Below are 25273 nucleotides of genomic sequence, written 5' to 3' on the forward strand. Positions count from 1 at the left end.
AAATCAAACTTCTGTGAAATCAAACTGTCCACTTAGGAAGCAACACTGATTGACCACGGGGACCCTCGTCGGCTTCAGTCCTTAGGACTTAGTAAAGATCCGTCCAGAAGAATCGGATCGTTCCTGAATGTTATATCACTATATTGCAGACTTTGGTCACAGCGTTGTCCCATATATGCGACACCTCAGTCAACACCTCCACACAATAATTCAGCGCATGAGTGACAACTTTTTTTCATCAGATGCAACATGTGTCTCTGAACAGCTAGTCTGTCGCCACCCCTTTCAGCATCCCCCCAGAAAGGTTGATGCAATCTCCCTTTCAAATGTCTATGAGAGGCTTCAAATATCTGGGTATTTTTGTTGCACCTGATCTCAATTATCTCTTTGAAACTAATTATTCACCTTTAATTCAGAAGATAAAAATTTATTTAATAAACTGGGCTTCCCTACCAACCTCTTTCTTAGGGGGAATTAACACTATAAAAATGAACATCCTTCCGCGACTCAACTATTCATAGCAAAATCTTTCCTGCTACTTATCCTCTGCACACTTCAAATCACTAAATTCTTATTTATCTCGCTTTATCTGGGACAATAAACAGCCAAGAGTCAAGTTTTCTATATTAACTAAACCAAAACATCTTGGAGGGCTATCATTACCATCCCTGCAATTTTATTATTGGTCAGCACAACTTAAAATCATATCAAATTGGTTTATGAATAGAGGGAACTCTTTATGGTTGGATCTGGAATCTCAGTCTTATGTATTACTCACTTGGCTGTCCAACAGTTTGACTACTTGGAACCAGGCCCGGGAATGTCTGTCTGTACTTTGTGTATGTAGGCTACATGTATGTTTTTATGCGAATACTGCAGTGCTCCTTGTTTGATTTATGGTGGGTTGTTTTTGTTTACTTCTGTTGATGTTTTATACAAAGTTATAAAAATCAATAAAAAAATTAAAAAGAAAGTGAGACTGGGGAGGCGGAGTCTTGCAGTAAATCGACGGGAGTATGTGTCCATGGACCTATCATGAGAAAAATAAAGACATTTCTGTTCATTTGCCTGTATTTAACAGATGAGACAAAATGGTAATTTATTTTGTTAAATTTATTGTTTATGAAAAATTTAGCCCTTCATGATAAATTTTTGCTGAACAATAAATTGTCCCAGAAGGTACTGCGATTAACGATGATATTGTTTGAAACCATTTTAATTAATATAATGGTGTTGGCATAATACAAGAACATTCTCAAAGATCAATAAACTTTAAACACTGGAAGTGGAAAACATTTTAAATGGTATACATAAAGCGAATAAAATGAATTATGAAATCTCTGGAAACAAAATTGTCTTAAACGTCTAACTAAAGAATTATCCAGTTTTTGGAAAAACGATAAATAATGCAAACTGAAAATATTGGGTTTGTTTTAATTTACTATATAATGAACTGTTTTTTTGTGACGGGCCTATCAATCAATCAACTTTAGATTAACTCAATCGATAACTTTCATCCCTTCTTAAAACACAAATGATGAATTTATGCTAAAGTAGATCAAGACTTTAGTCAGGTAAGTCGAGGAGAGTCACCAGAGAGTTGTGAAGAGCCACCAGAGAGTCGAGAAGTGCCACCAGAGAGTCAAAAACCACCAGAGTCGAAAAGAGCCACCAGAGTCGAAAACCACCAAAGTCGAGAAGAGCCACCAGAGAGTCGAAAACCACCAAAGTCGAGAAGAGCCACCAGAGAGTCGAAAACCACCAAAGTCAAGAAGAGCCACCAGAGAGTCGAAAACCACCAGAGTCGAAAAGAGCCACCAGAGAGTCGAGGAGAGCCCCCAGCAAGTCGAGGAGAGCCACCACAGAGTCGAAAACCACCAGAGAGTCGAGGAGAGCCCCCAGCGAGTCGAGGAGAGCCACCAGAGTCGAAAACCACCAGAGGGTCGAGGAGAGCCACCATAGGGTGGAGAAGAGCCACCAGAGAGTCGAGGAGAGCCACCAGCGAGTTGAGGAGAGCCACCAGCGAGTCGAGGACGGCCACCAGCGAGTCGAGGACGGCCACCAGCGAGTCGAGGAGAACCACCAGCGAGTCGAGGACGGCCACCAGCGAGTCGAGGAGAGCCACCAGCAAGTCGAGGACGGCCACCAGCGAGTCGAGGAGAGCCACCAGCGAGTCGAGGAGAGCCATAGGCGAGTCGAGGACAGCCACCAGCGAGTCGAGGAGAGCCACCAGCGAGTCGAGGACGGCCACCAGCGAGTCGAGGAGAGCCACCAGCGAGTCGAGGAGAGCCATAGGCGAGTCGAGGACAGCCACCAGCGAGTCGAGGAGAGCCACCAGCGAGTCGAGGACGGCCACCAGCGAGTCGAGGGAGCCACCAGCGAGTCGAGGAGAGCCACCAGCGAGTCGAGGACGCCACCAGCGAGTCGAGGAGAGCCACCAATGAGTCGAGGACGGCCACCAGCGAGTCGAGGACAGCCACCAGCGAGTCGAGGAGAGCCACCAGCGAGTCGAGGACGGCCACCAGCGAGTCGAGGAGAGCCACCAGCGAGTCGAGGACGGCCCCAGCGAGTCGAGGACGGCCACCAGCGAGTCGAGGAGAGCTACCAGCGAGTCGAGGAGAGCCACCAGCGAGTCAAGGACGGCCACCAGCGAGTCAAGGACGGCCACCAGCGAGTCGAGGAGAGCTACCAGCGAGTCGAGGAGAGCCACCAGCGAGTCGAGGACGGCCACCAGCGAGTCGAGGAGAGCCACCAGCGAGTCGAGGAGAGCCACCAGCGAGTCGAGGACAGCCACCAGCGAGTCGAGGAGAGCCACCAATGAGTCGAGGACGGCCACCAGCGAGTCGAGGACAGCCACCAGCGAGTCGAGGAGAGCCACCAGCGAGTCGAGGACGGCCACCAGCGAGTCGAGGAGAGCCACCAGCGAGTCGAGGACGGCCTCCAGCGAGTCGAGGACGGCCACCAGCGAGTCGAGGAGAGCTACCAGCGAGTCGAGGAGAGCCACCAGCGAGTCAAGGACGGCCACCAGCGAGTCAAGGACGGCCACCAGCGTGTCGAGGAGAGCTACCAGCGAGTCGAGGAGAGCCACCAGCGAGTCGAGGAGAGCCACCAGCGAGTCGAGGAGAGCCACCAGCGAGTCGAGGACGGCCACCAGCGAGTCGAGGACGGCCACCAGCGAGTCGAGGAGAGCCACCAGCGAGTCGAGGACGGCCACCAGCGAGTCGAGGACGGCCACCAGCGAGTCGAGGAGAGCCACCAGCGAGTCCGAGGACGGCCACCAGCGAGTCGAGGACGGCCACCAGCGAGTCGAGGACGGCCACCAGCGAGTCGAGGACGGCCACCAGCGAGTCGAGGACGGCCACCAGCAAGTCGAGGAGAGCCTCCAGCGAGTCGAGGCGGCCACCAGCGAGTCGGGACGGCCACCAGCGAGTCGAGGAGACCCACCAGCGAGTCGAGGACGGCCACCAGCGAGTCAAGGACAGCCACCAGTGAGTCAGGCAGCCTGCAGCGATTCGGGAAGCCAGCAGCAAGTCGAGGACGGCCACCAGCGAGTCGGGTAGACTGCAGCGATTCGAGAAGCCAGCTGCGACTCGAGAAGCCAGCATTTACAAGGGGGTAACCAAAAGTTTCCAGGATGACGCTGCTGCACGCGCAGTTTTTGTAGTCCGCTAATTATTTGTTCGACCACGCATTCTCAATCAGTGTGCCAAGCGGTGTTGATGTGGAAGGTTTTGTCTACCTGCAGTGAACTTTCTTGGAAGAGCTGTTTTGTCCAGCCGTCGTTTTTCTTCATGGAGAAGTTCTATGAGCAGCGCATGGCTGAAGCTTTGGTTCCTGCTCGGGGAAAGAAGCAACGAAAACCGTTCAAATGTTGAAGACATTTTACAAGGATGACGCTATGTGTCGAGCTCAAGTTTACTCGTGATTCACCCGCTTGAAAAATGGTGAAATGTCAATTGAACATCAATTGCTTTTTTTTCCGAAGCATGAAGCAAAACTTCACAGCTGTGCTGTGAAGCCGGAAAAAAGCAGTTGATCAATTGACATTTCACCATTTTTAAAGCAGTGCGAACCACGAGTAAACTTGAGCTTGACACATAGCGTCATCTTGTAAGCGGTCTTCAACATTTGAACGGTTTCCGATGCTTTTTTCCCCGAGCAGGAAGCAAAACTTCAGCCGTGCGCTGCTCATAAAACTTCTCCATGAAGAAAAACGACGGCTGGACAAAACAGCTCTTCCAAGAAAGTTCACTGCGGGTAAACGAAACCTTCGACATCAACACCGCTTGGTACACTGATTGAGAAGGCGTGGTTGAACAAATAACTAGCGGTAGAATCGTGTACTACAAAAATTGCGTGTGCAGCAGCGTCATTCTGGAAACTTTTGGGTACCCCTCGTAGAGAAAGCACCAGTTTTAAAGACCAACCCAGTGGAACTAGAATATCCATAACGGGACAAAATATCTCAATGTTCCCGACTGGTACATGGTCTTTAAAACTGTGCCTGTCCGTGCAGCGACTTCTCTCACAGCTGATGTTGGCTTCTGCTTCTTGTGTTCTGCCTGCCCTTGTCGAAGCAGAACAACTTCGTCCATCGCCTCTGCTTTCTGCTTCATCAGGATCTTGATTCTTCTTTGATTGGTCCGCTGCAGGCCGCGGAGATTGTCGAGCTCTCCCCAAAGATCGTCCATCTCTCTAGCCTGATGGTCTATCTTCTCCTCGGATGTTTCTAGCTCCGTCCGGTGATCCTGACATTCTTGCTCTCTCTGGTCCAGCTGTGCAGAAACTGACACCAGCTGCTCCTGATAGCGCTGTACTTGCTTTCCAGGAGGGTATATTGTGCTTGCAGGCGACTAGGCCTGCAAGGCGAGAGTTTAAGCTCTCGACTTTTTGCCGGAGGGCTTCGACTGTCTGTTTAAGCTCCTCGTTTCTTGCTCTCGTGTTCTGTCCATCTCGTCTGCAGTGTTCTTCTTCTGACATGTACAGCAATGAGTTGGCATTAAAAGGAGTCATTAGTGATGTCATAGAGCATGAGTGACATCACTGGTACATCAAAGCCACTAGAAGCCTGTTGTGTGTGGGTGTGTGTTCTGTATTTGATGCCTTGTGGACCATTTTACTGGTATACAGGGGTGAGGGCTGTCTGCTCCTCTTCCGTGCATCAAGCTGGCTCTGCAGCCATGTAGCGATGGCTTATTTTGACACACAGACCAACAAAACTGCTACAAACACTGCACACACACTCACGAATTCCAACTAACACACTTATTGTCTAAAAAACTCATCCGAAACACTCCTAGTAAAATCCAAAGCGTCGCTGCTCTCCGGTCTCTTCCCGTCTCCAAAACTCTCCAGAGCATCTCGCACCACAAGTCTCCTCTCTCCCGGGATGGGGTTGGTGTTCCCGCTAAATCCTGAATATACCCAATTTGGGTTGTCTTGGAGTTTTGGAGCTTTTTCCTGTCTGGGAACGAGAATACGACCTGCTGAATGTGACAGGTCGCCTGTGATGGTCCGACCAGTAAACAAAAGGACAAAGGCATATATAAAAAAATATGTTCTATCTATTTTTCCAATTAATATCTTAACAAAAAGGTTCAACAACAATCTAAAAAATATATAACAAATGGGCCCAAAAGAAATCAACTAAGGCAACATAACTCAAGGTAACAAACCAAAGACTGACCTAACAATGAACATACAGGAGAATTTCTACAAACAGGCTAGCCTACACAAACGAGGAGGGGTAGGGAAGGAGACAAAGACAAATAATGTATAAACATAAATGACTAATTCAAAGTAAAACATTTTAACTTTATCACAACTATAAAAACCAAAATAACCTAATACCAAAAAGGTTTTAGCAATTATGCTAGTAGTGGAGAGAGGCAGATTGTTTCACATCAAGTCCCCTGCTTCCAGCAGCCTGATGGATTGTTCCACTTCCTGGTTTTCTTTTCAGCCAACCCCCTTCTGCCAGCCAGTCCTTAAACTCAGCAAAAAAAATTAGTAACGATCTTAAATAAACATAAGGTGTTAAACAATAAACATAAATGTGTGCACCCAAATTAGTGAACAACCTAATGCAATAACCACCACCAAAGAAAAACCACCAAAGAAAAATTGAAATTCTAAATATATTATATGAAAACATTTAAATAATTACTAACACTGAGGAAAAGGTGGAGGAACCTCCACATCGCCAATCAAAAAGCGCGGTGACGTAAGAACACAGGGGAATCCCAAACAGCTGACATATTGCGCAACTGAGTCCGGTGGATATCGGAGTTAATATGTGGAAATGTTTATTATTAAATCTAAAGGTCATTATTATGTTTATTCAGTTAAAAATGTTAACTATGAAAAAACATATTCACCTCCGAATCATAGTGCAGCAAATAGAGCGGCTGCTCCCGTCGTCTTTTATCCACCGCCTTTTCTTTTCGTTACGTCTTTTATCTCTTAAAATGACTCCACAAATTATCACTATTGCTTCTACATTGTTATCCGTGTTTGGTTATTCTAAATTCCCGCTATGTTGGGGGTTTAACTGGATTATCCTCTGGAATCGGGATGTTCGTGACTGGAATCGGTTCGTGTTGCTCCTGCCTTGGAGACACGAACCGATCGAACCTGTTGGACTTTTATCAGCTCTGTGGTCACAGAGGTTTGGAGAATCGGCTGACAATTCTTAAATCTTTGTCTAACCAGACTTAAGACTCAAGCTCTACTCATCTCCTCTCGACCGCAGCCCAAACGTTCTGACGCTGGTCGCTATGGTAACGTTTACCTATCCCTTCAAAATAAGATACAGATGCGCCACAAAAACGAACATTTTACTTGTCCCCACCATTTGTGAGAGCGAAGCGCTGCTTATTTTACTTGTCGCCATACCAATTTTTGCAGCGCTATTATATTACTGACATTAGATGGACATCTCCTCCCGCTCAGAGGAAACCACTGCGCATGTCTTGAAGCTTCGTGTGCGAGTAAAGGTGGAGGCGATGGTTGACAACAGACACGTAAGTCACGTTATTGATCGGATTTTACGGCGCCACCTTAAATCCTTGAACTTCACATTTTAAAGGAAAAAAAGAGCAACGCGACTTGGATGTAACGAGTAACGCGACAGTTTTGTAGAAATGTAGTGAAGTAGAAAGTACAGATACTTGCTGTAAAATGTAGTGGAGTAAAAGTAGAAAGTATCCATTATTAAATCTACTTAAGTAAAGTACAGATACACAAAAATTGTACTTAAGTACAGTAACGAAGTACTTGTACTTCGTTACTTCCCACCACTGGTGGGAGAAAACCCAAATGAAGGCAAATAACCCATGTTTCTAACAAAACAATGTCAGACAAAATCAAATTCTAGGTCCAAAAATAAGATTAAGATTTAACATTAAGATTTCACAGAGAGAAAATTGATGAGCATTTATTGAATCTACATGTGAATGTGAAGGTGAAGTTGACCATATGGATCAGTGGACACAAGTAAATCAATGTTTTTTAATGGCAATGTGCCATTATTTCATAGCTCTTCCACAGAGATTCCCTAAGGACTCTCATTACTCCAATCACATCAAATTCACCACTTCCTTCTAGAAATCCTGTCTAGCCACAGATCATACCACTAAATCATCTCCTAATGACTTTTCTCCATTCAAATGTAAAGGTTATGTTAACCTCCGGGTTAACCACGCACAGGGAACGTATTAAGAAGAACCATCGGATTTATTGAGCAAACCTTTCTATCCAGGATAAAAAGTTACCAATGTTAAAAAAGTCCTAATAAAAAAAGTCTAAGCAGATCGATGTGTCTAGCATGCAGTTATTTTACTTAACAGTGCGATTAATTCTCCCCGATTTTTAAAAAAACATGTCGACCTAATTACTACAGCATTCTAAAGGTAGTACATATTTTCTGCCAATGTTAGAAATAAACAAACTTCTTAAGATTCTATTACATTAAGCAAGAAATGTGAAAGGAACATGTTGGACTTGCTCTGAGCTTTTTCACTGCGTGTTATTGTGCCGCTCTGGTGTCCCTTTATAGTTTCCTTTTTGGAGAGGAGAAAGCAGTTTGCTCTCTGTAGCTGACTGATAAATAAACTATAAACAAGGAGGAAGTGCCTAAAATATTTATTATCTCTGTTATAGCAAGCATGAAATTTCACTGTGAATAAACACAAAGTAGACGAGTGCAAAAATATTCAGCTCTTACATCAACGATAATTAAACATTCATTTAATCAACAACCCTGTTTAATTTGGACGTATTCTGCTGTCACAGCAATGCATTGCATAGAAGAAAATATGTTACTGTGTGGAGTATGTGATGCACAAATGCTCTATCGATTTGAATTTTATGTAATTATAAAATGTAAATCAGGTCAGGTGCTTTTGGTTATATAACACTTGCTACTTCATTTACTTTTCAAGCTTTCTAAACTTTTTTTTTCCCTAAAAACATTTTAGAGAAATGTATTGTTTTTCATGTTCCTGAAAATGCCCGCTTGCTATTACCCACACTCACATCGAACAACAGACCAGCTGGTCCTGAATCATTGTGGCATCTGCACAGCGCAGGGGGAATTGAGCTGCTAAATCAGGAGAGGCTCAGCTGAACTAACCCTAACCCATTTTTTTTTTTTGTGCACTTTAAGTGCAGCAATGACTGTGTTTGATTCCATTTCTGCTCATAATGGGAAAAATAAAATAAAACTGATCACGAATGTGAGGTAATTTTATTTAAATATCTTTTTGAAACACTAGTAAATTAACAAAATCTATCAAGTCTACATCAAACAGGAGGGAGGAAATACAACATAACATATTTTTTTAGAAATACAAAATGGTATTGCAGAAAAAGTAGAATGCTACACTTACTGTACATGTTACATAAATATTTACACTAATTTAACATTTATGCAATGTCGTCAAATTTTCCTTAAGTATTTTTATTTTACCTTTAACATTTTTTTATTAAACAGTGTTGTGTTGATGGAATTCAGCTGGAGAAAGAAATATGGCTTTAAAGCTTATAGACGATAAAGTTGCAAAAACTGCTTTGTCACTATAAAATAATTGTGTAGTTACCCATGTATGCAATCAGTATTGTTTTCACTTCCCAAGGTATAAACATACAGATGAAAAAAAGAAAAAAAGTGTAAAGGTTTGGAAACATTTGGATAATTAGTCAGACATCAAATTGGCAGAACTTTGTCAGAACCTCATTTAGGGCAGCAACTTTACATTTCTGTGTCCCACTAGTTTCACCCTTAACCCCATTCTTAGATGTACAGAAGAAGTTTGTTTATAAAAATATTCATGTCTTGTCCCTCTTCTTCGCCTTCACACTGCCCTAATTACCCTCCCTCTGCTCTTTCTCTCTTTGTCTTCCTCTCTGTCCCTGTGGTGTCTCCTGTTTCTATTCTTCTTCATGTCCTGTATGTGTTTCCATTTGCCATGTCCTAAACTTTTCCCTCTCATCCTGGACGCCCTCTTATCCAGCCAAAGTGAATCGCAGTACTCTTCTAAGGAGTGGAAGGGAGAGCTCATTACTCTCAAATAGTCCTTGTAACGTTGACGGGCCTCTGCGTTATGGTGCAGCTCTACGACGTCTTCGCTGAGCTTTGGTTTTTTGTCAAGTTGTCCGTGTGTGAGAAGCTGCAGCGTGAGACGAAGGAGAGTGTGTGTGAAGTGTGTGTGTTCCTGAGCCACACAGAAGTATATGCCAACGTCAGAGGCATGGAGGGAGCGAATTAGAAGTCCTCGGTCTGTGTGGACAACACGATCGTCCAGCCTGACCTGGGAGGAAAAAACAAACATGACAGAGACTCATCAGAGAGATTGAGATGAAAAGATCACATCTGTTTTCAAATAAAGAAAACTCAAGAATCCTTCTGCTATAAAAAAAAAAAAATAGAAATACTCAATATGGTATTAAGTTTGAAAGTGTATGTAATCTAAAAAAAAAAATCTATTTCTGTAATTTTGCTTTTGTGATACACATGAGTTTCCAACTACATTTATTATGGACAACAACAACCTGATATCAAAATATTGCTTAAATACAATCTGTCAGATAACGATAATGAACAATGGTAAAAGATCTCAAACACAAGGCAATATGCCCTGATTTGAAGAAATTCAAGAAGAAAAAAATAAGTCTCCTTATGACCCATCTCAGCATGAGAAGGGCCTAAAGACTTTGGGACTGAAATGAGCCACTGTGAAAGTCATTATTGTCAAATGAAGAAAACGTGGAAAAATGTGGGAACTTTTCCAGAATTAGCCCAAGCCTAGCAAATTAGATCCAACATTGTGTTGATGACTCATCCAAGAGCTCAGAATAGAAACCTGGACATCTACAGCAGTTCAGTATTTCGGATTCTGCCATTCTTTACCAACCAGATGATTAATCACGTGGCATTGCTTCTGTTTCAACTTGAAGCAATGCAGCAGTGTTAAGATGACCATGAAGGAGCATGAGAAACCAGTGCGTGTGTGTGTGTGTGTGTGTGCACTGTGTTACTGCTTGTGCATGTCTGACTTCTTTAAAAGTAAACATCCATAGTCCTCCTGTGACTATTTGAAGTTATAAGTAACATGAATTTTATGTGTGTGACAGATTTGTTTTTCCTTGTGAATGTTAGTGTCTACAGTTCACTGCAAAGGTATTCACACCCATTAAACATTTATACAGTTTTCTGTTCCCGCTGAAAAAACGTGATTGACATTAACAAAGGAAACACTGAATGTCAAAGTTATATTTTTCCTTCCATTTACCAAATCTTTATGCACTGATTTGTGTTGGTGTGTGACATAAATCACAATAAAATACATACAGTACATATTTGCAGCCACTGAAGGGCTGTAAATATATATGACATGTGTTATATTACCTACTCCATCACATTGCCGTGTTCTAATACACTGCAGTGACTTGGCAAAACGTGAGTTTTTTTCCGAACATATAAAAGTCTTTCTCAATTTAAAACAATCCAATCAGCGTTTATGTGCTCATTTTGGGTCTTTTAAGCTTCTCCACAGTCCGAAATAAAGGCATCCGTGACTAAGAAACGGCACCAGACATTTAAACTCACCCAGATGGTCTGTTTTATTTGCGTATATTTGTACCATGGTGTGTGATTTAACCACTCCAAAAATAATGGCAATGCAGCACATCAAAGTAACAATTCTGCATTGAAGACACACCCAGATGCATATTTGTATTTTCTTTTAGTTACCCTGACACCTTAAGTATCAAATTAAATTCACATGTTGTAAAAGAGGGCAAGCCTTGATTTAATGAACACGGCATGCATTTTATCATTATCCATGCCTTTCTCACGAGTTATTTTTTAATGGTAAAATATTTCAGACTCCAGGGGGTGAACATACACACTTGCAAGGATGTTGTGAGTGTGACAGCTACATTTCTTCAGTTAATATCTTTAATAACCTTAGTGGTGGGATAAAAACAAGAGTGAGCATTACATTGCAGGTGCAGACTGCAGCTGGCTGAGGATGTCTCCATCAAAACACAGAGGGGAAAACACAGAGAGAAGCTGTCTAGACAACATGAAAGATACGAGAAAACCAAGTCTACAAACTGAGCAGCATCATAATAGAAAGTGTGAGGTGATTAGGGTGGGATAGAAATGTAAGGCTTATAGTGGAAATTGGTCAGAATACAGAAAAACAGAGGAGGAGGAAAATATTAAACTTAGATACTGTAGATAAGAATTTTATAAACACAACATAGGGAAGCTGCTACTGTTATGGTTACAGCCTCTGAATAGGACAGTGGTGCGCCTGATGGTAATGATTTAGATGTTGGACTTTGAGACGAACTGTCGGAAATCTGAGGTCTGCTTCTTATTTCAGCGTCTCTTTTACCAAAGGTTTCACAATTACATCCTTTCAAGAATGTAATTGTCTGTGAATTTCACTTTTTCCTTTCACTCAATTTCCCATTAAGTTCTTTGACAAAGTCCTTTGTGAACAGCCAGCTTGTTTAGCAGTAAACTTTTGTGACTCACTTTGTAGATGAGCCACATGCTGTGTTGTTGATGTGGCAGCTACACACTGTCAAGTCAAGATTTTCTTCCTAAAATGGTTGAGGCATAGCCACAATATGTTCTGTTAAAAATCCTTTTTTACTGAACTTAGGTCATTTAAAAAATTTCTAACATATGTGAGTGGTTTCTGTTGAACGTAATTGTTTGTTTTAGTCAGTTAAATAAACATACATTCATTCAATGGCTGCTGGAATTTTAGTCTGAAGGAGATCTAAGGTTTTAGTATTTTATTCTTAAAACATTTATTGTTGCATTAAATATTTAATTTGCACATTATGATAAATAAAACACAAAAGAAACCTGGCTGTTGCAAAACTAACCAATTCTCTGAATTAATATTATGTGTTTCATTTAATCTTTACTTTGTTCTATAACTTAGAGGATCTTCACAGGAAGACTTTGAATATACACCATTACTTTGGTGCAACAGGTCAACTATCACTGCATTCCTAGACAAAAACATAGTAAACATCCCTTTATGTGAACTACCCTAAAACACATGGCTGTGCATTGTGAGTGTTTTGTTATGGTTTCCGCTGTGGGGTTGCAAAGATAAATACAGAGACAGACAAACACACCAAAGACAAAAGAACAAGGTGTTTTCCTTAGTCAGAGTATGTAAGGCAGGAGTCCATTGCACCTGTCTGGACTTAGATTCTCTCCTGAGACATAAAGCCAAAAGCAGACAACTGAGAGGGTAAATTAGAAGAAAAGAAAATTGGAGTCAGAGATGAGGAGTGTGTAAGTTAGCCAGCAGGAGGGCCATTAACAATGGGAGAAACAAGACTTTAAATGTTTGGACAGGAGAAAGAAGGGCTGAATAAATATATCTTTGTTGTTTCAGTGAAGGAAAGTATAGCTAATGAGTCTATTTCTACAAATTAAATCATCTTTTCCACCTCATGTTTTTCTTTGCACCTCTGCTTGTCTTAAATCTTTATGACCAAGAGTTTTAGAACACAGTTGGAAAACAGCTGTTGGATTCCCAATTGAAGCCAAAGGCAACTCACATGTTGGAATACTTTGCATGCAAAGTAGTTTCTGACAATTTTAGGTTTTCCTCGTCTGCAGTTCTTAAAATAGGCATTTAAACCATTGTATAAGAGCTTTCTGTTTAGGTAAAAAATATATAATTATACATATATTTTTGGATTTTCTAGTTAAATACAAAGTCTGTAATGCTTCCCTATCAGACTTAAAGAAAAACTTCTGAACATAAACTTTCATATATTCTACTTAAAAATAATAGATCTTTTAAGTATGGGCTTTTTCCCTCTTTGGAGTTTTTATCATGTTCCACGTCAACTAGTTTCTACTAATAATATCAGTTATTTCGATTTCTTGTCTAAACAGTACATCTTTGTTGTTGATTTGAAAACCATGTTTTTACAGAGGGAAATTTTTTAGTTGTGAGTTGTGCCTCTTTGGTCTCAATCAAACTAATCCAAAGGATTAATTTCTTATCTGCCAGAAGGGCTGGGCATATCAATCTACATATTGATATGAGTACCAAGGTGAGTGGTGGTTAACACTTTTATTTGCAGCTTCTCTTCTATACAGGTCCTTCTAAAAAAAATTGCATATTGTGATGAAGTTAATTATTTTCCATAATGTAATGATAAAAATTAAACTGTCATATATTTTAGATTCATTGCACACCAACTGAAATATTTCAGGTATTTTATTGTTTTAATACTGATGATTTTGGCATACAGCTCCTAAAAACCAAAATTCCTATCTCAAAAAATTAGCATATTTCATCCGACCAATAAAAGAAAAGCGCTTTAATACCAAAAAAGTCAACCTTCAAATAATTATGTTCAGTTATGCACTCGATACTTGGTCAGAAATCCTTTTGCAGCCTTCAATACAGTGTGGTATGGAGGCAATCAGCCTGTGGCACTGCTGAGGTGTTATGGAGGCCCAGGATGCTTGGATAGCGGCCTTAAGCTCATCCAGAGTTTTGGTCATGCGTCTCTCAACTTTCTCTTCACAATATCCCACAGATTCTCTATGGGGTTCAGGTCAGGAGAGTTGCAGGCCAATTGAGTACAGTAACACCATGGTCAGTAATACCAGTGGTTTTGGCACTGTGACAGGTGCCAGGTTGTCTGAAAATATATCTACATCCCATAAAGCTTTTCAGCAGATGGAGCATGAAGTGCTTCAAATCTCCTGATAGCTGCGCATTGACCCTGCCCCTTGATAAACACAGTGACCGACACCAGCAGCTGACATGGCTCCCCAGACCATCACTGAGTGTGGGTACTTAAAACTGGACTTCTGGCATTTTGGCATTTCCTCCTCCCCAGTCTTCCTCCAGACTCTGGTACCTTGATTTCTGAATGACATGCAAAATTTGCTTTCATCCAAAAAAAGTACTTTGGACCACTGAGCAACAGTCCAGTGCTGCTTCTCTGCAGCCCAGGTCAGGCTCTTCTGCCGCTGTTTCTGGTTCAAAAGTAACTTGACCTGGGGAATGCAGCACCTGTAGCCCATTTCCTGCACACGCCTGTGCATGGTGGCTCTGGATGTTTCTACTCCAGACTCAGTCCACTGCTTCCACAGGTCCCCCAAGGTCTGGAATCGGCCCTTCTCAACAATCTTCCTCAGGGTCCGGTCACCTCTTCTCGTTGTGCAGCGTTTTCTGCCACACTTTTTCCTTCCCACAGACTTCCCACTGAGGTTCCTTGATACAGCACTCTGCGAACAGCCTATTAATTCAGAAATTTCTTTCTGTGTCTTACCCTCTTGCTTGAGGGTGTCAATGATGGCCTTCTGGACATCAGTCAGGTCAGCAGTCTTACCCATGATTGAGGTTTTGAGTAATGAACCAGGCTGGGAGTTTTTAAAAACCTCAGGAATCTTTTGCAGGTGTTTAGAGTTACTTTGTTGATTCAGATGATGAGGTTAACTGCTTGTTCAGAGAACCTTTTCATGATATGCTAATTTTTTGAGATAGGAATTTTGGGTTTTCATGAGCTGTATGCCAAAATCATCAGTATTAAAACAATAAAAGACCTGAAATATTTCAGTTGGTGTGCAATGAATCTAAAATATATGACAGTTTAATTTTTATCATTACATTATGGAAAATAATGAATTTTATCACAATATGCTATTTTTTGAGAAGGACCTGTATATTCAGCAAATTCCTTGAATTTCCTCAAGTAGTTCATGTCAGCACATACACAGGAATTAAAATGTGACGTCTTACCAGGATGTCATACCTTTGTAATGTTTGTGCTCAAACATTACAAAGGTATGTTTTCTTTTAAATTCAGCCTGTTCAATTCCCTCATAAGCACAGCTTCATTCCGACACTGTCTGCACAAACAGTACACCTCTCTGTCTCTCTCGGCTTTCACAATATAATATGTGACCAGAGTTGTCATTATAACATACCGATTAAAGCCATCAGGCAGTGGGAAAAAAAATGTTACTGAAACTGAAAAAAAAGTATTTTATTTCTATTTGTGTCATTTTATAGTTAAAATGCTTTTATTTGCCTAATATATATTTATTACAACTGTAAATAACTAACTGAAGTCAAACCACTAAATAATTCATTGATAGCAATATTTCAGGGAAAAAGCATCAGTATCGAAATCCGTATCAGTGATACTATTTCTGTATTTACTTGGTATCGGTCAGATACTTAGTAATACAGCAACACACAACACACGCACACCTATCTGCAAGATCCAGATCATTGACAAAATAAGTAGTGGCAGTAAAATGTTGATTAAAATTCACTTTCATAATACAGTTTTGCACATTTCACTTCTGCTTCATTATCCCTTTGGGTGCGTCTGGTTAAAGTAAGTCATTCCTTACCTCCCTCAAGGACAGGAAAGGTGCAAAAAATTATGGAAAGTCATAAATACCCATAAACGTCAACTACACAGGGAGTGATGAAAACTGTAGCCAAGTGTTCAACACTCTGACTTCAGAGCCAGAGAGGCTGAAGTCAAATATAAAGTTTCTGTATACTGTAACATTCTTTTGTAAGCTATAATTGTCTTTGGCCCAATAACGTCCATGCTTTCTGATCCACCAGCAAAAGAAAAAAGAACTGAGGTACATCCAAAGAAAGCAATAATGGCTGTCTTCAGAAATCTTAGAGAAAGAGGAGTAAGTTGGGAAGACATTAAACTGTTCATGCCAGAGTGTTTGGCTGGTTTGTGCAAAAATCTGTGGATTATTATGAGCACTGACCTCTTCCCTGCGTTCAGATCCCAATTTTTGCATGTACCACCGGATTTGGGCCTGTTGAGACTTTGGGATGCATTCAAGGAAGGTGGAGTTGTTCTGAACTCCAAAAAGAACTCTCTCCTCCACGTTGCCGCCACCGTGACCTGAAAACGTAAAACAAAAATAGGTAATTATCCAACTGTGAATCTTATTAATTAATCTACCTACATTGTAGCAAGTGAATAATGTGCATAGTGGGAAACATTGTTAATGTGATCTACAACACACGTCTCCAAGCAGAATAAAGTCTACATACTGTCTTCTGTGTCCCAGCACTGAATGGCAGGATCTCCATTTTTAATGTCCTGTCTTCTGGAACGTCTGAAAAGCAAAGACAAATACATTCATCTACATTCGTTAAGCTTTATGCAGTCATGTACAAAAATGATTTGTACCTTTCTTGTAGTTTATGGCTTGGTGTTACAGGAAATTTAAATCTCCTTCTTAGTAGATCTTACAATTTCACAAATGTGAAAGTAGAAAAACGCAGTGATCATGTACACAAATCGACACATTTGTTGATAAAGCTAAACTGATAGATTTACATTGGCATCCCTTTTTGCTTATTTTATACAAATTATATTTGCTTTACAAACAGTTCTAAGATGGCTTTGCTTCTCTGTGCACGGTCCTGCGGTCATTGAATGGTAATCCAGAACAATCAAGCCTGGGACACACCAGTTAGCCTAGTGCTAGTTAGCCTAGCAGTCATGTTTTGGATTATGGGAGGAAGCCGCAGCACCTGGATAGAATCCACATGGGGAGAACAAGCAAATTCCACGCAGTAAGACCCCAGGCAAGGATGGCAAACCAGAATGCAAAATAAACACCAAAGGTTTTACAGTCACAACTCAATTTGTTTCCTTTATTATTTATAAAAGGTATGCAGGTGTATTTTTTCTTTACTGAAGAAGCTGCATTTCATTTACTTGTATTCTGATTTGGCATGGTTGAATTATGTCACTGTGAATCTTCAAACCTAGAAACCTAATTAACACTTAATCTGCCCAAGTCTTTTTGTTGTTTCAGTTTTGACTGCTGCTGCGGTTTCTTTAAATTACATCTGTTGACAGTTTGATGCGTCTCTTTGTCCTCCCGCTCTGTACTTGTAACAGAGGAGTGTTGTCAAGTGAAGGAGAAAAATAGGAAAAGTCCCCTCTTACAAGCGTAAAAGCCTGTGATTTGTGGGGTGGGGGGGATGACTTCAGTGCTGTTATGAAGTAAAATGTATTTCATAAATGCAGAATTCCAGCTTGACTGCATTTGTGGAGCAGAAAAGATGATTTAAAATCCAAACATTACTTTGACTTAAGAATGTTCCCATTGGACATGCTCCTTCCCTCCTTCCTTCCTACCTTAAATATCCCTACTGGAGGTTAGGAGAAATTTCATAACAGCTGTCTTCCTACCAGGGCCGTTTTATGGGGAACATTTTAACACTGATCATTTTTTAGCAGTAACTGCAGTGGAAACAGTGGCATTTACAGAACTGCCCCAGGATAAGATTCCTGAAGTAGAAATGTTACTTCAATATGTTTAATTCTATTTCTTTTTCTGTCAAACAGCTTCACAGGAAATAATTCTGAAATTTCACACCAGACAAGAATTTACTTGTCCTCTTTTGTGATGTTGCTCACTTGGACTCCCTTAGTTTATATTGTTTCTTCCTCCACTTCCTCCTGGGACATCTGTAGCACATAATCACTTAAGATCTACTTTCAAAGATCAGGGGAAACCAAGAAAGCAGGGCCTCCACTAATTCCAAAACAAAAACAGCATCCCCACGGTCTAATAATAAGGCAGTGTGACCCATAACTGTTGGGTCTTGTTTCTGTAGAGTTTAGACACATGCATGAAAGGACAAATAACAAAAACATGGGAAAACGACATACACAGCTTGTTTAACAATGGTGACACTGAGACGGGGTGCGGAATAAATTATGGAAACAAAATTCTAATTCTAACCAAAGCATTTTTAGAGGACACATCAAAAAAAGTGTCTCTCTACAAAACAATTTGCTCGTACCAAAAAGATCTAATAAAAACATAAAGCACAACATGAGATTTTCAGAAGATCCCAAGCTAAACAACAATTCTTTCAAGAACACAAACATGTACCGGAAAAAAAAAACTACGTATGAACTGCACAGCTGCATCTCATTTCCCACCTCTTAGATGCCGGGACATATCGGGAGCATGTGTGTCCATCCCACGCGCAGTAGGGGTCTCGTGCTAGGCAGCATTCAGCACAGGCCTGGCCATACAGGTGACATCTGCTGAGGGAAACTTGAGCGAGACCTTCCCTGGAACCCACGTACAGTTGCTGCTAAAATCAAACACAACATTATTGTAGAATTTGTTTAAAAAAAAAAAAAGAAGCTATATAAGGTTCCTGTAAGATGTTACCATTCAGTCATTTTTGGCATAAACACAATGTTAATTTGGGCCTTTAAATGGTTTATTTCAACTGCTGTCTTTCCACATTGAAATAACATTTTATATATAAATGAAAAAAAGCCAGAGTAGTGTTGACATTTGCACCATTGAAGAATGATGAGATATTTTTTAAGAAGTTATGTGAATAATCAGGGTTTCCTGAAGCACTTAAAAGCTGAATGCAAATTCAACATTTGCATTCAACAAATGCTGAATGGGAATAACAGCATTTGCACCAGTCTGATGGTTGACGAACCTAAATAACAGAGTAAACTAAATGTTTTTGTTCTTTAGCTGATGTGTTTCTTATTCAGTAATTTAGCAGCATAAATTGTTTTTAAATTGAAAATGTTGATTATTTTATTTATCGATTGTTTTTGTTCATCTTCATGTTTATCATGTTTTCTTTAGGCCGTTTTGCAGTCATAACTCAAACGGGTTTAATCCCGTAAGCCTCTGATGTTCCCATAACTGCATCTGCTTTCACTGGCAGTTTGTTATATTTGAAAATGAGAAGTTCCTTGAGATGCTAGATGAGTCAGTTCCTTAAGACCTGAAATTATCAGTGATTGGGGGAATTTTTCTCCCATATCAGAGGACTTTGTAAAAACAGGAGAGCTGCCCTGAGAATTATGACAGTTTTTGAAATGTGATTTAGTGTTAGAAGCTGAAAAGTGTAATAACTATTTTATTCTTTAATCATGCGGATTAGATATCTGTGAACAATAATTTGCTTTATATTTGATATTGCAGAAAATGACATAACAAATGATATTTGAGATTTTCACTTCAACTCATGTTCTAATATTTCTGAAATTGAAGTTGTGGAACAGTTTTCTTGTGCAAGACAAAGAGACCATAAAAAGTGCAACAATGTTTTATTTTATGTTTTTTTTCTTTAATATTCATATATAGGTTGTTATCTATGGGGTGCTGGTCGTAGGCATGAAACTTAGATATTTCCACCAAAATTATGCCAGAAAGTTATTGATAACTGTTAAAACTGTGGCCAAGATGAAATGTACTATTGACGTAGAGGAAAGCACTGTTTTTTTCCTCTGTCATGTAATGAGCTATTTCTTTCAAAAGCTGGGAATTTTTGTGGTAATTACAAAGAAAAATGGCATCACTAAAGTAACTTTTTTAACTAAGCACAACTACAAAACAGAGCACTTTGTATCCGATATTAGGGTGTCTGTTAGTTACTAATTGTATGTTACAATTTATTATTAGCTTCAAAATGCCAACAAATGCAACTCAAAGGATACGGCCTGACATGTCTGGAAACAACAACAGGCAGGCACAAACAGGTCAGACAGTGTTCAGGATTAATAGCAGTTGTGATTGGGGCTGAAGTGTCTACTGACACCTCTGACCCCAATGCAATTAGATGGAAGAGTGAAAGAGCTGCAGGAGAAGGAGGACAGTCTAACGCAGTGTCAACCTGAATGCATGTGTAAGCAAAGGGCAAATAAAAAAGCTCGTCTTGTGACACATCAGGCATGCGTCATGAGACATACGGAATGCGTGAGGTGTGAATTATCGAAAGGGCGAACAGAAATGTGATGTAGACACACTGATGTAAGGCTGTGAGGGCAACATGGGTAATGTACCTTTTTAGAAGAAATCTCCAATGTTAAGATGGGAGATGAAACCTGAAGAAACAAGATCGGAAAACACCTCAAAAACACTGCGGCATTGGTTTAAGGAAAAAATAATAGGTGATGTTGTTGAATATACAAAAGGCATGACAATTAGAAAGGCAGGGCAACCATGTTGTGGTTTTATGAGACAGCTGCTCCACTGACAACCACAAAATTACTACAATATGTCTGAAAGCAAATCTTTTTTTATATTTGTGTGTCAAAGGTTAAGATGTATATCTCACCTGGAAGACCTGGAGCTCCTCAAGAATCACTTCCTCTGTTGACCACTTCTCTTGAGTGATGCTCACCACCTTCAGAACAGAACCAGCATCTGCAGCAGAGACAGAAATAAAAGTTTTATTTCTTATGGAAGCCATGCATATTGTGTGTATAGTTGATTTTATACCCAGTATATTCAGTCTTTGTCTAGACATGAGGATTTGCTGAGTCTATGTGATCCACTGCCCTCTGGTGTTTAAAAAAAAAGTCTCACCTGTTCCCAGGAACATGACCTCATATTGCCCATCATCTGCCATAACCCTGTCCACCACAATGTGAGTCAGGGAGTAATCCACTCGGACACGTGTGAAGACCGGTCGACCAGCCAGAGGGTAAACTGAGTGGTGCATCAGTGGGTGGAATCGAATAAAACTGATCACCTCATCTGGAAAGTCTTTGGTGGTTTTGATTCTTGGATCATACGTCTTACTGGGGCACTAAAAGAACAAGAGAAAAATGATTCCCCCCCTTTTTTTTTATTATTATTACAGATGTTTTGTTGGATATATTTTAAACTATTAAGAACATCCTTTCATCACATTTCCCTATGTATGTCTCCATCTAGTGGTAAAAACGACAACTGCATGACACAATCTAATGTGAAACATCTGTGCATCCCCACTCCCCTGCTTTATTGTTTGCCATAGCTCATACTGAGCCCTCACTCAATTGTGCACCTGAGGTTTATAAAGCACCACATCCCCCAAGCATCCTGTTCACTGCCTTGATTAGAATTCTTAAACAAATTAAATGAGAACCTGATTAACATGTCATTTAACCTCGTGAAAGCCAAGGTTAGGTCATTTGTAATGACGCCGAGTAAGCAGATGATAACATACCCTGCAGCTTCTTCAGTGTTTCACGCTTTAATCCTCCACATTTAAATTCGGTAATGTTTATGATTTTGTAATTTAAAAGAAAGCTGTGGGGTGTTTTTGTTCCCCGACTTGTCCAAATAACATCTATAGCCAGGAAAGACCCAATTTTTCTTTCTGTAATCATCTATGTGTCGGACAACATACCGTTCCAGGACGGGGATATGGTATTCTCCCCTCGTATTCCACCCATCTGTGGTCGGGCCCCTCTTTGTGGGCGTATGGTCCATTGAACGCCGCCCTTATGTCTGCCATGCTATATACACATACTGCTGAGCCCCGGAAAATGGAACTTAAAGAAATGGTCAAATGCGGAACAATGTAAGCCAGGGGTGAAAGAAGACGTTTGTGAACATGATACAAAACGTGACCTACCTGGAAGTAGAGAAGACTGCATACACTATGGGGTTTTTTTCATCTCTGGTAGGAAGCAGAAAGATGTCCTCTTCAAAAAAAAAAAAAAAAAAGAAATAAAAGAAGAGAAACACAAAGGTTATTTTAAATGACACCACTCTACAGCTTTCACCTGGAATCTATTATTGGCTACATCTACCACTGTGCATGTGCTGATTCAATTACTCATTAAATAAAATGCTCACAGAAAAACACTGTTAGAAGATAAAAAAGTCATTTTATTGTCCTGACTCACTTTTGAATCACATAGTCACTTACGGAGCTCATCAAAGTGTGTGTCCACACCATCTGGTCCTGGAATTGAACACACAAGCCTGGCTTTGAGGAAGGTGGTCCACTTATTGGTTAGACTCCGAAGCCCGCCGACATCATTCTGAAACACAACAGCAAGTAATCACAAAACCATGGTCTGATGTTCCATAATGCCATGAGGAACTTTTAATAGAGCTGTAGAGTCCAGGTGATCTTCATAGTGGAGGTGCACACAACTTCTGACTTTGACTACTCTCACTATTTGTCTGAACAACATGCCTAGATATGTGCAAAGCCCTAAAAATGTTCTAATCTAATAAACAGATTAATAATTTAATTACTTACAAAGTTCTAATAGTATAATTTAATGTATTGTTTTACATTTGGATATAATGATATGAAGCACTAATGATTCTTTAAATGGTTATAGTGCATTGCCTTAAATGTTTAAGAATTAAAATCTGTAAAAATAACAATAATCCATCCATTTTCTTTACACCCTTGTCCCTTAATGGGGTTGGGAGGGGTGCTGGTGCCTATCTCCAGCTAACGTACCGGGCGAAAGGCGGGGTCACCCTGGACAGGTCGCCAGTCTGTCGCAGGGCAACACAGAGACACACAGGACAAACAACCATGTACACACACACTCACACCTATGGGCAATTTGGAGAGGCAAATTAACCTGACAGTCATGTTTTTGGACTGTGGGAGGAAACCGGAGTACCCGGAGAAAACCCACCGGAGAAAACCCACGCATGCACAGGGAGAACATGCAAACTCTATCCAGAAAGACCGGGGCCGGGAATTGAACCCAGAACCTTCTTGCTGCAAGGCAACAGCTCTACCAACTGCGCCGCTGTGCAGCCAATAATAATAGTAATAATAATAATAATTTAACATGTTGCAAATTCCCAAATATGCATTTCTTTATTTAGCTAATTTCTTCCTGGTTTCTGCGTAGCAGTGCATCATAACATACATAATGTAATTCACTTTTGCTTAACAGATAAATTTTAATGTCTGATTTGTTAACCTGTCAATGACAGAACAATTTCACAATCAAAGTTTTAGCCCCACCTGTTGACTGCAGTGGGTAGTGCTGGCACCAAAGTAAATTAATTCTGAGCTGTAGAACAGGACTATCAAATAAGTTTAAAAAATGTTGGCCTGAAGTCGACATCCTCTGCCGAATGTTAGACTCTAATTAGGCAGGCAACGTTAATTTCATGGTGCAGGACGATGAAAGAAGAATAAAACTGTTCATGACTTTTACACATAATGAATAAACATTTTATGAGACAAATTAAGTTATTTATTCATATATAACATACACTGACATATTTATTTACTCATTTGCAAATTTATTCCATTTCTAAGACGTACTAACTACCTCCAAATCAATGGTGCCCATGTCCAACGCAGCCGGATCAAATGACGGATTTCCTTCATTAACATGTCATGCAGCTCCGCACAGGCCTGATAGGCCAGAAATTAATTCATTTGTGTTGGAGAAGGGATACATCTAAAGGTTATAGCACAGTCAAAACCTGTATAGTAGCTTTCTAAGGACTGGACTTTGTTACCTCTGGTATAGATTTATAGCGATTCATTATATTTGGGCCTTCCTAGAACTGCTGCATAGTTAGTACTAATGAGACCCTTTATATAATTGTCATATTTAAGAACAAACTAAGAGGAAAAAAATAGAAGTGGAGATTGTTTGAAGGGAGTTCTGAAATGAAAGCATTTTCTACAAAACAACTCATGTTTCATCTTTGCATGTGAATTACTTTCCTCAAATTGCAATGTTTGACCGAGCTTTGCTTGGAGTTCTCAAGTGGGGCATGGAAAGGTAAGTGGATGAGTTATACAAGACGGATAGGGTTTGGTACATTCAAAAACAAGAATGTGGGTAAGTGTCCCCTTTCGAAAAATGCATGCACTTACGAAAGATGCTTCACATGGTGACCGTCATCAAAGTGAATTAATCTTAAGGGCCCTTAAGTATGTCCTTTCACATAGAAGAAAATAGTCATCCACCAATAAGGAATGTAAAGGTAAGAAAAAAGATGTAAGAAGTACTCCAGGGTATAAGATGGTGGGGAAAAAAAGAATCAAATAAGGTCATAATTCAAAAGAATCTCCTTTATATCCTTTCTGCCTGCCTTACAGAAGGCAGGCAATTGTTTTTTACCCAGAAAGCACATGGGCAAAAACCGTTAGTGAAACGGTCACTGGGACTGACTATTATATATTGCGGCGGAATATATACTATAATATATATACCGCGGAATGTGGCGTTCATAACAAACATATATGAAAACAAATCTGAATGCTCTCTGGTATTGTTCAGGGGGTGGCGGGCCGTAGTTTGAGGACCACTGGTCTATTGCATTGGCCAATGCAACAACACAGGTCCCATCTGTGCAAATAAGAGTTTTTTTATTGCACAAATGTCTGTCTAAAAAGAGCCGTTTAGCAAGAAAGCAAATATGAAAAGTAAAGCGTGTATTTATATTTATCCAACATTTTTGAAAACCATGAGTAATTTTATGTCCATTTTAAAAATATGTCATCTTTTGTTGGTCTATCGAAAAAAATGATAGAACAACATCTATCAATAATGTGTGTTACAACGACATTTCTTACAACCACATTTGTGGTTGTAAGAGAGAAAAAAAACTCTCTTACAACCACAAATATATGGTTGTATATATATATATATGGGAGGAAACCGGATATTATATATATATAACATTGCAAACAGTTGTACTCATGACTAAAATTTATATATATATATATATATATACTTTTGCATGGCACTGTGCTGCTTCTTCTGAGAAACTCCCCCTGTCCACACTTTCCTCAAGTAATATCTCACCTTGCACACACGAGCCACTCGGGAGAGAATGCTCTTGTCGTTGCCCTCCCACGACACCTCGCGGAAGAAAAAGTATATCTTGTCATCATCAGGATTGTAAGTGTCAGCGATGGGATGAGCAGAAATAAACCTGGCCTCTGCAGACACAGAG

General features: G+C 40.4%; 1 protein-coding gene and 1 long non-coding RNA gene across 5 annotated transcripts in view; one reads left to right on the forward strand and one right to left on the reverse strand.

Annotated features, from left to right (window-relative positions):
- LOC145551993 (uncharacterized) overlaps nt 1-20793 on the forward strand; it is a 112861-nt gene extending 92068 nt beyond the window's left edge. Inside the window, exon 3 of the long non-coding RNA XR_014087906.1 lies at nt 20645-20793. This is a non-coding gene — a long non-coding RNA (uncharacterized LOC145551993). The remainder of the gene's footprint in view (nt 1-20644) is intronic.
- The window catches only part of sema3d (sema domain, immunoglobulin domain (Ig), short basic domain, secreted, (semaphorin) 3D), a 37954-nt gene continuing 21408 nt past the window's right edge, over nt 8728-25273 (reverse strand). For 3 of the 4 annotated variants that reach the window (XM_081608149.1, XM_081608148.1, XM_081608150.1), the window contains exons 8-18: nt 25123-25259; nt 22248-22362; nt 21951-22020; nt 21723-21867; nt 20915-21137; nt 20664-20752; nt 20389-20430; nt 18508-18665; nt 16596-16660; nt 16304-16443; nt 8728-9809 (exon numbers count right to left, since the gene is read on the reverse strand). In XM_081608149.1, coding sequence (XP_081464275.1) covers nt 9354-9809; nt 16304-16443; nt 16596-16660; nt 18508-18665; nt 20389-20430; nt 20664-20752; nt 20915-21137; nt 21723-21867; nt 21951-22020; nt 22248-22362; nt 25123-25259 — 1640 coding nt within the window. In that variant the 3' untranslated portion in view covers nt 8728-9353. The remainder of the gene's footprint in view (nt 9810-16303; nt 16444-16595; nt 16661-18507; nt 18666-20388; nt 20431-20663; nt 20753-20914; nt 21138-21722; nt 21868-21950; nt 22021-22247; nt 22363-25122; nt 25260-25273) is intronic. The other variant, XM_081608151.1, reaches the window with a different exon arrangement.

The sequence above is a fragment of the Poecilia reticulata genome, chromosome 6 (assembly GCF_904066995.2).
Source record: "Poecilia reticulata chromosome 6, P_reticulata-male-v2, whole genome shotgun sequence".
NCBI lineage: Eukaryota > Metazoa > Chordata > Actinopteri > Cyprinodontiformes > Poeciliidae > Poecilia > Poecilia reticulata.